Below are 16,336 nucleotides of genomic sequence, written 5' to 3' on the forward strand. Positions count from 1 at the left end.
CCTATCTTTTGGTCAACGATGTTCCAGTAGCAAAGAAGGTTCCTGCTCTCCTAAGTCTCATCGGCGCGAAGACCTACGCGCTGCTCAAGTCGCTGACGGCACCGGACGCACCGTCGTCACGAGAGTTTGACAGTCTTCTGAAACTCCTGAGCGATCACCTGGCGCCGCAGTCGTCCGTCATCGCAGAGCGTGCGAAATTTTACAAGCGGTCACAGCGAAGCGGTGAGTCCATTACAGAATTTGTCGCGGAACTTCGAAGGCTGGTGCAGAGTTGCGAATTTGGAAGTTTCTTGGATGAAGCGCTGCGGGACTGTTTCGTTTGCGGCCTGCTCCGCGAGGACATTCAGCGTGTATTATTCACAGAAGACAAGAAGCTAACCTTTCAGAAGGCCGTAGATAAAGCTCTTGCCATCGAAACTGCAACGAAAAGCGCGGCGTTCACGCATAACAGCGTATCCCCGGCGTACGAAGTGAATAAGGTTCCAGGCGAAAAGCAGTCTGTGATGTCGCCAAGCTGCTTCCGTTGCGGGTCACCGAATCATTCTAGCGAAGCATGCCCTCATATCGGCGATACATGTTATAATTGTAACCGAAAAGGGCATATTCAACGCGCCTGCAGGAAAGGAAAGAAAGCTAGGGAGGCAAAGCCTCGGAAACGTGTGAAGAGGCTCACGTCCGTCCGAAAGGAGTCGTCTGTCCCACTTCGATCAGTCAACGCAGACCCGTTTACTGTACCCGTGAACGTTGACGGTGTCCTACTCACGATGGAGCTTGACACCGGCGCAGCCGTATCCGTTATATCATGGCGCGAATTCCAGAGGCTGTTTCCACGTAAGCGACTTCAGCCAGCATCGTTAAAGCTGCGCACGTATACTGGGGCTATGGTAAAACCGAAGGGTCTGGCGAAAGTCGTCGTGCACCACAACGACCAGAGCGTGGAGCTTCCCCTGTACGTCGTGGACACTACAGGACCGGCACTCCTCGGCAGAGAATGGTTGCAAGATATTCGTTTGGATTCGAAGAACCTAGTTTTTTTGAATCACCTTGGTCTCTCTCGAGAAATGTCAAAGCACTGGCAAGAAAAGCTGGAAGCCATGCTAGACAGCCATTCCGAACTTTTCAAGGATGAGCTAGGTACCATCACGGAAGAGCAGGCCGAGCTTGTCCTTCGCAAAGGGTCACAGCCGAAGTTTGTAAAGGCAAGAGGCGTTCCCTTTGCTCTGCAAGGTGCAGTAGAAGCGGAACTTGTGAAAATGGAGAAGTTTGGCATCATAACGCCTGTTGCTACAAGCGAATACGCAACGCCCTTGGTACCGGTAGTGAAGAGGGATGGAAGCCTCCTACTGTGTGGCGATTATAAAACCACCGTCAATCCCTGTCTGGAAGTAGACCGCTACCCGCTACCTCGGATAGATGACCTTCTAGCAGCGCTTGCAGGAGGAGAGGAATTTTCGAAGATCGACCTGAGTAGGGCCTACCAGCAGGTAGTTATGGCGGAAAGCTCCTGGAAACTACTGACGATAAACACGCATAAGGGCTTGTATACTATGAACCGTCTGGCTTTCGGCATTTCGTCCGCCCCAAGCATATTTCAAAGAATTATGGACAACATGCTGAAAGGGTTGCAAGGAGTCAGTTGCTACCTTGACGACATCCTGGTCACAGGCAAGACCAAGCAAGAGCATTTCCGTAACTTGGAAGCCGTCTTGTCAAGGTTGCAGGAACGCGGTGTGCGCATCCGGCGCGATAAGTGCTCGTTCTTTCAACGAGAGCTCCGTTATCTGGGCCACGTCATCAACGCCGAGGGTGTTTGCGCATCGCCTGAAAAGGTATTGGCACTGCTAAATGCGCCTGCTCCAAAAGACAAGCAGCAACTGCAGTCATTCCTTGGGATGGTCAATTATTACGGCAAGTTTGTTCAGCGTCTCTCGACTTTGGCACAGCCGTTGTACAGGCTGCTAAAGCAAACAACAGAGTGGACGTGGGATGCGTCATGCCAGCTTGCTTTCACGGAGATAAAAGCAGCTATGGCTTCCCCTCCAGTTCTCGCCCATTATGATCCGAAGCGACCGCTTCAACTTGCCTGCGACGCATCTCAGTACGGCATAGGCGCAGTTCTTTCGCAGAAAATGATAAATGGATCAGTTCGACCGGTTGCCTACGCATCCCGCACATTGTCAAGTGCCGAAAAGAACTACAGTCAGATCGAGAAAGAAGCCCTTGCCCTCGTATTCGGCGTAAAGAAGTTTCACTTCTACGTCTACGGAAGGTTCTTCACGCTTGTGACTGACCATAAACCACTGCAAACAATTTTCGGCCCGAAAACAGGCATTCCCGCGATGGCAGCTGCCCGCATGCAGCGTTGGGCGCTGACGCTGTCAGCCTACAACTATGCTCTTGAATTCAAGAAATCTACCGATAATGCGGAAGTAGACTGTTTATCGCGCTTGCCGCTCGACAGCAGCGAAAAGCAATCGGCAGAAGAAAGCGAAACTTTTTATTCGCTTCGTTTGGAAACGCTGCCTGTCACAGGCCAAGACATCGCTCGTGAAACGAGGCGTGATCCTTTACTAAGCAAGGTACTGAACTTCACAAGTGCTGGCTGGCCGTCGCATGTTGCTGAGAAGGAGTTGAAACTTTTCTTCGACAAGCGTTTGGAGCTCACAGTTCATCAAGGGTGTTTAATGTACGGCATGAGAGTAGTCGTGCCTCCAAAACACCGAGCCTTCTTGCTTGAGGAACTTCATCAGGGTCATCCCGGTATCGTAAGATGCAAAGAACTCGCGAGGAGCTAAGTCTGGTGGCCTGGTATCGACGCGGACCTAGAGCAACACGTGAAGAAATGTGAAGAGTGTCAACAGCAACGGAATGAACCAGCACCGGCTCCGCTTCATCCATGGTCATGGCCGACTTCGCCGTGGCAAAGAGTTCACTTGGACTTTGCTGGACCCATGAAAGACAAAATGTTCCTCGTTGCTGTGGACGCACACTCAAAATGGCCGGAAGTTTATGTCATGCAGAAGACTACGGCGTACCACACAATTCAGTGTCTCCAAGACCTCTTCTCGCGTTTTGGCGTACCCGAGACCATCGTGACCGACAATGGACCACAGTTCGTTTCCGAAGAATTCAAGAGCTTCGTCAAAGGCTTCGGTGGTCGTCATATCGTGAGTGCAGCGTACCATCCAAGCACGAATGGCCTTGCGGAGAGATTTGTACAGACAATGAAATCTGCGTTGCGGAAAGGACGACCCCAAGACTCCTTGCAGGCAACCTTACAGACGTTCCTGATGACGTACCGCAACACGCCGCATGCGACTACAAGAGAAACTCCAGCAAACCTTTTCATAGGTAGACGACTGCGCACGAGACTCGACGCAGTCAAGCCTTCTGTCGGGGGAAGAGTGGCTCAGCAACAGCTCTCCGATATGGTGCGACGCAAGGCACGTGAGCGACTTTTCAACATCAACGATGTGGTCCTCGTGAGGAATTACAGAGGTCCTGAGAAATGGGTCCCTGGCACTATCATTCAGCAGTCTGGCCCCGTTTCATTCAAGGTTCGAGTTAAGACGAATCGTGGGGTGCTCATTTGGCGTCGTCATCAAGACCAGCTACTGCTCAGCATCGACAGCTCAAAGCAGAGCATCATGGAAGATTTTATTCCAGATTTCGGGGATCCTGAGAGCGCCAACGAGCCACTTCCAGCTGCGGCCCCTGCGGCAACGAACGACCCTCCAGGGGAGCGACGCTATCCACAGAGGGACCGGCGACCTCCTGATAGATATCAGCCATAGCATTAGTTGCATTGTATAATGTAGCAAAAGGACTTTGCGCTCATTAGGAGGAAGGAGATGTTGTGTGCGCGCGAAACCAAGCACGCGTGTTATCGCGTACTGTCTGCGCATGCTCACTGCCCGGCTATCTCTTATCGGGTAGCCCGTGCTGGCTTTAAAAGACCGCTCGCACGGGCCCACCGCGCTCAGTATGTAACCTGTTGACTTCCTGCCAAGTAGCAGGAATAAACGTTTCTTCGATGCTACGTCTATGCCGCCCAGTTCTTGGATGCCAGACATGACAACCCGGTTTTCCCGGTTTGTGCCAATTTCCACTGGCACAGGACTGCCCTTCAAAATTAAACAGCGCTAGATTTTCAGACGAATACACAGATAGACATGAGAGCGCCCATCCTGTTAGGTCTATCTGCATATTCGTCTGAAAATGTAGCGCTGTTTAAATATGAAGACAAGAAATTGCATCACCAACTGGCCCCACAACGTGTTTTACTAAGGACTTTAAAAGAGTAGAAAACTGAGCTAGTTGGTTCATACTTTTGGGTGGGTACAGCAGGACCAAGAAAATCCAGACGCAGAAAGAAACACACAGAACAAGGGCACAGCTGACTGTCAACTAAAAATTTATTGGAAATTTATAGCTTTATCAAGAAAAGAAATTCCTTTCTTGAATGAACCCCACGGGAGATGAAAAGCAAGATAATTATGACAAGGAAACAAAAAGTGCGGGTTTTCCAATAAATTTTTAGTTGACAGTCAGCTTCGTTCTCGTTCTGTGTGTTTCTTTCTGCGTTTGCGCTTTGTTGTTCCTGCTGTACCCACCCATAACTAAGGGCTACCCTTGTTATTTAATCATGAAATCACGCATGCCGTATCTGCTTGTGCCGCAACCACCAGATTTGTTTTATGTGCACAGAATTTTGCTACATTCAGCTGGTAGCTAATAAACGATGCTAACTGCCTGCGACACTCAGCACAAACACGGGCAGATAACGTGCTCAAAGAAGGCCAGGGCAGGGCAGGGTCATGTGCGATTGATGAATGCTTAGTTCGAAGCGAATAGTTTGTGCCTGGAAATGTAGTAGTGAAAGAAAAAAGAGGCATTTTGTTAGTACACACTGAAATACAGGGTTTGCAGAATTCACTAGGGGACTGAAATAAAGATAAATGGTTTTAAACTTGCATCAGACAAAGTTCAAACAGCAATAAGCCAAAGAGCCGCTGATTTTAACTGCAGACAGATTGTTCGGACACAAACAATATTGCGTGGCACCGAGGCATACATCCCAGTGTGCAACATTGCTTGAAGTTTCAGATGCACCATAACTGATGCTGCAATTCCTCTGATGATAACATGACTGGCCTGCACATGTGCATTCATGACACTGCAAGAGGAGCATTCTGCTATGCAAAGGTCGTAAGATGTCAGCGAAGGCAGAGGATGCGGTGGCCGCGATTTCTGGGATGGACGGACAAGGAGATGCTCCTTCCCCCATGGAGAGCCGGTTTGAATGGGCCTTTCATCCAAACACCTCAAAAACATCCATTGCTAGCTCAAAACAGAGACGAAGTCTTCTGACGGAGGTGGTGTCCTTATTTTTGAGGAGTCTTTTGTCACCCTTTGTCAGTAATGACAGCTGGTTGCTAAGCCCCCGCCCCCTTCCCTGAAAAACGCAAAGGCACACACAACGAACCCAAAGACAAGGGAAACTGGCAGAACCTTGCAACCGGAAGTTTCCCCCCACCCACACAAAGCATCGCATAAGAAGGCTGCGAACAGGTTTGGGATGCCACTCATTGTGTGCACTCCAGTGAAGCTTCTTCTCAAACTGCGCCCCTGTATCTTCTTCGGAGAGGAACAAGGGGGTGTGGAAAAAAAAGCACACCGTGCCCTACGTGCAGTGCGCTTGAGGAGTGGTCTATAAACTACCACTTACATGCGGGAAAGTGCATGCCAGTTAAACTGTATCACTGGGGAAGCGGCAAGGAAATTTAAAGAACAGAAAGAGCTATGGAAACAAAAATCACAGGTGTAACGTTAAGAGGGCAGAAGCGGGCGGAGTGGGTGAGAGAACAAACGAGTGTTAATGACATCCTAGTTGAGATCAAGAGGAAGAAATGGGCTTGGGCAGGGCATGTAATGCGAAGGCAAGATAACCGCTGGTCCTTAAAGGGACACTGAGGAGAGCTCTATTAATAATTTTTTTATAGCAAAATCCGATAGTTCGGCATTTCATGGCTTTGTTGCCACTTGGCCGGCAGCGAAAGATGCATTTATTTTTAAGAAATTTGGATTCGAAGTTGGAAAAGTTTTTCCCGCCGCTCTGATTCAAACATGGGATTCTCCTATGACGACAGAGGACTAAGTGACATGAAACATGACGTGCACATGATGTAACGCAGACTCCGTGATTTCTGACGGCCAGCAGTGCAGCCCAGCAGCAGCCGAAAAGAAAGCTAACGCCGGCCGCACGTTGAAGGCATCTATCGGCTATTGCGGCCGTCGCTTCGTTTACGTTTGCACCGCGTCTTGCCAGCGTTACAATGGATCCCGTTCTCGAAGTCGTCAACGAAGTTCTCGCAAATAGACACCTTTAGCATACCGTGTACCTTGTTACCGTTAGCGGAATACCGGGAGCCCGCATACCGCTGTGATCAGGCGCTGATTGGTCCCGGCGCTGCAGGAGCACGCGTAGCTATCGGGTACGTGGCGCCATCTGGCGACGTCAAGAAGATTTGCGCATGCATTTGCTGCGCCTCAGTGATTCGTGGCTTCTCGTGTCCCAGTGTTTCTAGAACTATTGGTTCTAGCAACACTGTTTTGTCCTATGACGTCATGAAGCTTGTACTTGCGAGTTTGGCCTGTGGCGGCGATACCTGTATTTTGGTTCTTGCTCTTTTCTACGTTACAAGAGCTTTGTTGTCAGTATGAATGGCGTTTTTGTAATCAGGAGCTGGTATTCTGTCGATGCAAGACAACTTCAATTTCTCCTCAGTGTCCCTTTAAGGGTAACGGAGTGGATTCCAAGAGAAGGCAAGTGTAGCAGGGGGCGGCAGAAAGTTAGGTGGGCGGATGAGACTAAGAAGTTTGCGGGGATACGGTGGCTGCAACTGGCGAAAGACAGGGTTCAATAAAATGGAGGGTTGAGCTAGTTGGTCCATACTTCTGGAAAAATAAACAGCGCTGAGACGAGGGACAAAGAAAGAGGACAACAGGACCGGCACTGACTATCAAGTGAAAGCTTTATTAGAAGCAACACGCAATATATGCTCCATTGACAACCGCTCTTGCATGGCAACACCAAATGCCATAGTGATGCATCAATCACCTGGATCAAGATACTTTAGTGCACAGTCATGAACTGTTACAGAGAGGGTGCTCACGCACGAGTCACTGTTTTTGTGGATATGAAATGCTTCACTGGTTTCCCTCGTTAGTTTATCTTTGTGCTTGTACAGGATCCTAGTTTCATTTTCCTAGTTTCCTAGATCCTAGTTTCAGGATCCTAGTTTCAGGATCCTAGATGTACCCCATTTTTAATGAAACTAGGAACCTGTACAAGCACAAAGACAAACTAACAAGGGAAATCAGTGAAGCGTTTCATATCCACGAAAACAGTGACTCGTGCATGAGCACCTCCTCTCTAACAGTTCATGAACTGCAGTATCTTGATCCAGGTGATTGATGTATCACTATACATGGTCTGTTCTGAAAGTAGTAGGACTCATTTTTTTAAACAAAATTTATTCAACAAACGATTACAATTTTTCAAGGTAGCAACCTTCCGCACCTACACGCTGCTGCCAATGAGTTTTACAGTTTTCGTACACCTCCAGGGACGCCTGGACCGGAATGCTGTTTAGCTCCCTTGTCACGGCCTGTTGAACCACCTCTACCGATCCGTGATGTTTCCCCTCGAGCGTCGATTTTATTCTCGGGAATAGAACAAAGTCTGGCGGGGCCAAGTCGAGGCTGTAGGGGGGCTGAGGCATCGTTGCCACCTTGTGCTGGGCAAAACGTCGGGGTCCTCATTCACATGATGAACAAGATCCTACCGGTTGGCCTTTTCCTCCTCTGACAACACTCCCGGCACCAACTTCATGCACGCTTTCCTCATGGATAAGTTTTCTGTCACGATCTCAAAAACTTAGGTTTGAGGAATGCTCAAGTCATTAGCAATCATTCTGATACTCATTCTACGATCACTGTTCAGTAAATATTTCACTCGCTACACATTTTCTTTGGTCCTGCTGGTCGAAGGGCGTCTGGAGCGGTCGTCTTCCTCCACTCTTTCCTTACCTTCTCGGAACAGCTTGTGCCACTCAAAAAACACCTGATCTACCCATGGAAGTGTCACTGTAGGCCTCCTTAATCATGTTGTGAGTCTATTTGCCCGTTTTACCAAGATTTACTCAAAATTTGATCGCGTATCGCTGATCCAGTAAACGCTCGATGATTCTACGTGACGAGACGTTTCGACAGGGGTTCACAGTACAAGCGACCTCCTCTCTTCAACGGCCGGGAGCCGACTGCCCATTTTCCCCAGCATTCCCAATATCCCCCTTCAACGATCCTGCACGCGCAGACGACCTCTCGTCTGCCCGTTCGCCCAGGAAAAAACCAGTCCTACTACTTTCAGAACAGACCCTGTATAGCGTTTGGTGTTGCCATGCACTCTTGGTTGTTGAAGGAGTACACATACTGCATGTTGTTTCTAATAAAGCTTTCAGTTGATAGTCAGCGCCGATCCTGTTGTCCTCTTTTCTTTGTCCTTCGTCTTAGTGCTGTTTTTTTTTCCCAGAAGGACAGGGTCAGTTGGAGAGACATGGGGGGAGAGGTCTTTGCCCTGCAGTGGGTGCAGTCAGGCTGATGATGATGATGATGGCGGGGTGACACAACACTCACGCCTGCTGCAGCACGCCCAGGAAGACGGCGGCCGCCCGGTTGTACAGGCCGAGGGAGCGGCTTAGCAGCAGGGGGTCCAGGAGGCCTGCGTCCGCGCACAGCTTGCCCTGGGCCACCCGTCGGGCCTGGGTGCGCCACTTGGCGAGCAGGCGGCGGTTGCGGCCCGCCAGGGGGCTGCTCTCCCACAGGGGCTGCGCGGTGGCCAGCTCCTGGGCCAGCCGCTGCAGCTCCCGCAGCACCCGCAGGCGGCGGCCATAGCGCGCCACGGCCGGCGCCAGCCCCAGGTGGGCACCCTGCAGCGCCAGGAAGAGGCACTCCGTCGAGAAGTTGGCCTCCTCCCCGCCACTGCCGAACTGCTGCCCTGCAAGGAGCGGTGGTGGTGGTCGGCTTACTGCCTCTCTCCCGTGCACATACGCTCACCTGTGTTAACACGTTTTGGCGGGCTTCTTGAATGAACAGTGCGGATGACAACAAGCACAGGAGACAAGGAAACCGACAATACAGCGCTGTGTCGTCCGTTCCCTTGTCTCTTGTGCTTAACCGTCACTCGCGCTGTTTATTCAAGATGCTCGCCTGTGGCAAAACTTCGCCCCATTGATGCCACCGAATCGCTCGGGTAGTTTGGCGGAGTAGCCCCAGTGGCCATGCACACAACACGCATCACTTTGCCTGGTGCGCCACGCCCTTCCACATCATCTTCTACACATACCTGCACCAGCTGGCACGGCTGGATGCAGCAGTGTATTGGCACACTGCCAAGTTCACTGGGTGAGCCACCACAGCCAGCATATTCCCCAAAACAAACATGGTACGCTACATCTTGACGTGCCACCAAGGTCTGTGCTGCGGACAGCACGAAACTGAGGAACAAGCGCTAAACCTCTACAATCAATTTTAACAAGCCAAGCACTGTGTCCACTTCCCACATGCCCACCAGTTGTATCTTCACTTTTTTCCATCTGGCATTATCATCTGGCTTTATGCCTCACAACCAGCATGTAGCTAAAGTCATACCCATTTTCAAATCTGGCCTCCCCACGGATGCTTTAAACTATAAGGGTAAAAGCGTAGCGCAAAAAAGATGAGCTACTTTTTTGTTTTTGCGTGTCGGTCTTTCTGAGTCCTTGTTTTTTTTTTGTGCTACACTTTTACCCTCGTAACATGAATCAACAAGGCCAAGTGTCCACCCTTTTAAACTATCTCCAAGCTCGTTGAATATGTCATGTACAATCAACTCGTTAATTACCTCGAAAAGCACAACATTATTTTTAAACAGCAGCACAGTTTTCACAAGGAGTTTTCTTGTGACACTCAGCTCGCTCAATCTACCAACAACTTGATTACTTTCATACACACCAGGATTCAGGTCGATGCTTTGTTTCTCGATTTTTCCAAGGCATTGATCAGGTCCCCCCTCACAGACCACTTCTCAAGTTAATGCATCTCAATATTCACCCTCAGCTTCTAGCAAGGATTAAACACTGCCTCACATCTCGCGTTCAGAGCATGTGGGAGTGTGCTCTGCTCTCTCTATTATTTATTAATGATTCACCAAATTGCATTTCTTCACAAATTAGATTGTTAGCGGATGACTGCATTGTGTACCGAGCCATTAAAACAGACACCGACCGCCCAATCCTTGCAAACTGACCTCGGTTCAATTAACACTTGCTGTTCATCCTGACTAATGACCCTAAACCACTCTAAGACAAAGCTCGTCTCTTTTGCAAGAAATTCTTACATACATACAAAAATTCTTTACGTACACTCTTAACGAATTAGGAGTTAACCTAAAGTCAGACTTAACCTCGAACTACCACACTGACTTGATTCTAGTAGCCGCTAACCATTATCATGACCTCCTGAAATGTAACCTTTGATATGATCCTATGCAGTTGCGAAAACTTACCTGTACTGCCGTAATTCGACCTAAAATGAAGTACACTTCAGCCATATGGGACCAATCCTGCCTCACCGGTAACATCGAATCCCTGCAAAACCATGCTGCTTGTTTCATTTCTTCAGATTACACACGTTTCACTAGTGTCATGGCACTGCAAGCTTGTGCTGGACTTGATAACTTTTTCCATCATCACAAACTTGCTCGCTTAACACTTTTTAACAACATTTACCATCATCCATTGCTTCGTGCCGACTTCTTTCGTTCACTGTCAGTAGTAATCCTATGCCGTGACCACTCTTTCAATCAAACACATCATATTGCCGTGGAAGGGCCGTGGAAGACTGGCTCATGCAGTTCGAACGCGCCGCATCTTTCAATCAGTGGGACGATGCCGCAAAACTTCGGAATGTCTTCTTCAGTCTGGAAGACGGCGCTCGTACGTGGTACGAGAATCGTGAAGAAGTTCTAACATCATGGCATGAGCTCCGCCGTCGTCTGCTCGAGACATACACCAGCGCGGATCGTCAGGAACGAGCTCAGCGGGCTCTGCAGTCCCGTATACAGATGCCCAATGAGACTGTCAGTATGTATGTTGAAGACATGACGCGGATGTTCCGGAGAGCTGACCCTGCTATGTCAGAAGACAAAAAGCTCCGCCACTTAATGCGTGGAGTCAAAGAGCAACTCTTCGCTGGCCTCGTACGCAACCCCCCCCGGTACTGTCGCTGAGTTTTTGAAGGAGGCGGTTACAATGGAGCAGGTCCTTCAGAGGCGGTCCACCGTATACGAGAGGCCAGTACTTGCTGCTTCCGTGACAGAGTCCTTCCCGGCATTCGGACACAACCCTGATCTCTTACGGGACATGGTCCTCTCTATTGTACGTGCATAGCTCCAGAAGATTTGCGGTGCGTCGCAGCCAGCGGTCGGCTCTCTTGCTAGCGTCATCCGCGAGGAGGCGCAGCAAGTGATCAGACCTCCGTTGCTGGGTGACAAACCTCAGCCCTACCGGAATGACTTCCACTGCCCGACACACGCTGAGGCCCTGCGACGCCCTGCCCCAGCATCTGCGTCATTTGTTCCTGGTCATCACGTCCTGCTACCTTCCGTGCAACCGGCGCAGTACTTGCCGAATGATCGGCCACCTCTGCGCAAGGCGGACGACGTCTGGCGTGGCCCCGACCGAAGGCGTTTGTGCTTCCACTGTGGAGAGCCCGGCCATCTCTTCCGCCAGTGCCCATATCGTGAGCTCGGCCTGCGGGGCTTCCCCGCCGACGCGCCCTGAGGGCTGATTCTGTTAGCGCAGCTGGCGAACGGTGTCTCTTGCCTTGGTTCCGTGACAATATGCCATACTTCAGGTTTTGTTAAATCTTTCGTTCCCAAAACTATTATTGACTAGAATCAGCTGCCTTCTACAATCGCAACTGAAATTAATCTGACAGTGTTTCGTGAACTTTCAAAAAGCAAAATGTGTAATTCTTCTAGCTCTGTTCTGTTCACATTAATGTGTTCGATTTTTATGTCCCTTACTGTTTATTTGTTGACATTTTGTTCTTTTTCCACGTCGTTGTTCGCCAAATTTTCGTACTTGTTACTTGTTCAACAATTCTGCTTTTCTAGTTTCGTTAATTGTTCAGTTTTTCATGTTTGCATTTCTGCCAAAATCCTATGTAATAACCTCATAGTGAGGGCCTTAAGGGGTTTCTAGAAACAAACAAAAATAAATAAAATATTCAAATCATTGAGATGATTTGAAGTGGGGAAGCAGCTGGTGAGGAACGGGTGACAGCAGATTTGTTGAAGGATGGAGAAGAGATTGACCTAGAAAAACTAGCCACCCTGTATACGCAATGCCTTGTGACCTCGAGAGTACCTAGAGCTTGGAAGAACGCTAACATTATCCTTATTCATAAGCAGGGAGACGTCAAGGACTTGAAGAATTACAAACCGATCAGCTTATTGTTTGTTGCATACAAGGTTTTTACTAGGGGTGTGCGAATATTCGATAATTTCGAACATTCGATCGAATAGCACGGTATTCGATATTCGCTTCGAACCGAATTCTCGGTATTCGAAATTTCGAAGTATTCGCCTCGCGCGAATAGTGTTTCTGGGGCGCTTGCCCGCTTGCTTTATGTGGTTTCAGTTCCGAGTATTGCCGCATAGATGGCTTTTTTTTATCGCGCTTTCAACGCTCGGGGGTCAGTCAATACACGAATCACAACCAGGTCGGGGTGCGAACCCAGCTATAAACGAAATAAAGGTGAGGGCGACGTGCTCTTGTGGAAGATCCTGCGTTCTGGCCGTCTCCGAGCCTCCGCACTAAGGCTGCCATAAGCGAAGGATGAAAAGGAAAGTGTACGGGCCTGCCGACTTGGCTCTAGCCGAGCCACCACCGCTGCCACGTGCAGATAGAGGAGAGTTCAAAGATAAGAGGAAAGAAAGAAAAACGAAAAAAAAAAAACGCGCGTCACACGACGCAACAACCGAGTCCGCTGCGGCGGACGCTGGCTGGAAGATCAGATAAGCACCGAAGCCGCGCCCGCTCCACCGCCTCTCGATTTTTTTTCCCGTTAGAGTTGCGGAAAAGATTACCAGATAGGACAGATGCGAAGATAAAGACGCAGCCCTACCGCGCTGTCGCTTCACCCAGTACGGAACATGAGCGACCGTTCTCGGCAGCTTTCAAGCAAGCCATCATATTACCGGCGGAGGCGCGAAAAATTCAGCGGCAGCGCGGGGACTCGATGGGGCGGAAGTGTGTACTTACTTCAATGGGAAGGGCGCCTTTAGCGTGTGATAACGCTAAGCTTATTGCGCGCACCCGTGGAGGATTACTGCCGTTAACGCTCGGCATCTAGGACTGCCGTCTTTTCTTGCTATTCTGACTGCTTGCGCATTGATGGGAACGGAACGCCGCCGTAATCGGGGCATTGAGCCATCTTCGGTGGTGTGCCGAACTCCGTCGCCGCAACTCGGGCACTCCGATACGTTGGAGGCTGAGAGCATTCTTGATGGAAGCGCGATGCTGAGTGCTGCTCGGAAGTACTACCTGGGATAATTTTGCCAGGACGCGCGAGCGGTGCGAATGACGTTTCGCTTGCGGCGCGAGTTTTGTACAGCCGTTTCCATTCTTGCTCGAGGGAATGCTAGTCTGGGAATGTAAAAGTTGTTCTTCCAGTATAAATTGCCAGTAAAAATTGTTCTTCACTCTAGGTGTTAAAATTTTGAAGTGTGGTTTTAAATAAAGCCTCAGTGCAGTGTGTAATGGCATCATGTGGTGGGAAAATAAATGGTTTTGGAAATGCCTACTGTCACTCAGCCTCTTTTTAGTGCCAGAAGTACTATTCGAACTATTCGCTTCGAAATTATTCGAAGAAAATTGCTATTCGCTTCGAATCAAAAAACCACTATTCGCACACCCCTAGTTTTTACTAAGGTAATCACTAATAGAATCAGGACAACCTTAGACTTCAATCAACCAAATGATCAGGCAGGCTTTCGTAACTTATAGGAGGTATTCACATCACGTCATCCGCAAGGGGCGCTAGCGGCCGGCGCGGCATTCGCCATGTTGGTGGTCGCGCGCGCGACCGCCGCAGCCAGCCGCAGCGTTTAAATAGCTAGCGATCAGTGAAATGTGAGTGTATTTCGCGTCTCGCCGCAGATAGTTTTTGTCCGACCTGTACCGCCGCGTGACTGAGTGAATATTCCGTGAACTGTGCGAAGCAGAAAAGAGCGGGCACGCTCAGAAGGTTCTACTTTGTGAAAAGGCCGACCCCCTGTAGGAATGCGGAGGCGCCAGCATGGTGTGCAACGTACAGGACTGCTGCCGCGCGTTGAATTCGCCGGTATCGAGGCCCACCTTGTGCACGGCTTAAGTTTGCTGACAGGCCAAGGAATTAAAGCATACAAACCTATGAGAGGGTGCAATTACTTGACAAGCGGGTGAGTCCAAGAGCCGTGCTGAGGGTGCCGAAGGCCGAAGTGCCGTTTTTGGAGAGGTGAGTAATTCGGAGGGTCTGTTCGCTTAGCTGTAGCTTAACTTGTCACCTCTATCTGCTGAAAGTGACGTGTTGCTACGGCTTGAAGCAGCGCTACGTAGCTACAATCAAAACTGCAAAATATTCTCGCTGGGTCTGACGTTCGTGCTGTGAGCATTTGTTTGACCGTTCTTCCGCTGGAATTATCAGTTTCTGCGGCGCCAGTTTTGGAATTTCGGTAGTTAATCGTGCTGTTTATCCACGATGTGCCCTGCATGACTAGCTGACAGTTATCAACTGATATTAAAAGCTGCAAGACGTGTACATTCTTGCGCGCATGCAGTGCAGCCAGCCAGTTTTGTTGCCGAGTTGAGACAGCTCTGTTTTATCACGGCACAGAGGAATTCTGCTGCAAACTTCATGCACAATAAGCGTACGCGATCGATGATGCATTTAACAACGTGCAAATATGTTACTGATCACTAACGGTTCAGGCCGGGTACCTCACGGCGTACAGTGTTCACTGCGCGAGCTGACGTGAAACGACCGCAAACATGGCGCGTTTGCCGCGGCGACGCTCGCGCCGTCTGGTAGCGCGGGCTCAGTGAATACCTCCTATACTTGACAATAGACCACGATCATAATACCGTATTTACTCGCATAATAGAAAAAAGTTCATGATGATGATGACCTTGGTCTCGGGCGCCATCCGCGGGCGGCACCTGGAAGCTCCTGTGCGCGTGTGAGGCCTCCGCGATCAAGCGCTCGTTGCTCGCGGCCGGAGCTGATCGCGGAGGTCACGGTGCGTGCATTTCCACATGGCTATTCCCACATGGGTCGTGGAAAGTTTGGGTGGGGCCCTCACACCGATATTTCTTTTTAATATTTCCTTCGAGAAAACAGGGCGCAGCCCATACACGGGTGTGTTTATGCGGTATGTTCAATTTTGCGAGTCGAAAAATTTCCGGAAACTTTACCCCGCTTCATAGGCAGACCCAGAACTTTGAACCGGATTTCCTGAAAAAAAAATGTGCGCCTATTATGGAGCAAATACGTTATCAATCAGGTGATAGAGAAATGTGCAGAATATAACCAGCCCCTATAGTATATAGCGTTCATTGATTACGAGAAAGCATTCGACTTAGCAGAAACCTCAGCAGTCATGCAGGCACTGCGGAACCAGGGTGTAGAAGAGTGTTATGTGAAAATATTGGAAGATATTTATAACGACTGCACAGCTACCAGAGTCCTCCGTAAAGTCAGCAGTAAAATTCCAATAAGGAAAGGGAGACACGATCTCGCCAGTGCTATTCACTGCCTGTTTACAGGAGGTATTCCGGGGCCTGAAATGGGAACAGTTGTGGTTAAGAGTTAATAGAGAATACGTAAGTAATTTGCGATTCGCTGATGACATTGCCTTGCTAAGTCACTCAGGACAAGAACTGCAAAGCATGATCAATGAATTAGACAGGCAGAGCAGAACGGTGGGGCTAAAAATTAACATGCAGAAAACCAAAGTAATGTTCAACAGCCTAGCAAGGGAACAGCAGTTAGCAGTTGGTAGCCAGGTGCTAGAAGTAGTAAGAGAATATGTCTACTTAGGGCAGGTAGTGACAGCTGATCCAGATCATGAGAGGGAAATAACTAGACGAATAAGAATGGGGTGGAGCGCATATGGCAGGTTCTCTCAGATCATGAATGGCAGTTTACCAGTATCCCTCAAGAGAAAAGTATACAACAGCTGTATCTTACCGGC

The 16,336-nt window shown here is 49.5% G+C and overlaps 1 protein-coding gene across 1 annotated transcript in view; it reads right to left on the reverse strand.

Annotated features, from left to right (window-relative positions):
* LOC149325765 (ubiquitin conjugation factor E4 B-like) overlaps window positions 1-16,336 on the reverse strand; it is a 125,686-nt gene that overhangs the window by 20,958 nt on the left and 88,392 nt on the right. The window contains exon 13 of the mRNA XM_089562481.1: window positions 8,698-9,058. Coding sequence (XP_089418607.1) covers window positions 8,698-9,058 — 361 coding nt within the window. The remainder of the gene's footprint in view (window positions 1-8,697; window positions 9,059-16,336) is intronic.

The sequence above is a fragment of the Amblyomma mixtum genome, chromosome 10, assembly GCF_055824585.1.
Source record: "Amblyomma mixtum isolate Tamu chromosome 10, ASM5582458v1, whole genome shotgun sequence".
NCBI classification, from domain to species: Eukaryota; Metazoa; Arthropoda; class Arachnida; order Ixodida; family Ixodidae; genus Amblyomma; species Amblyomma mixtum.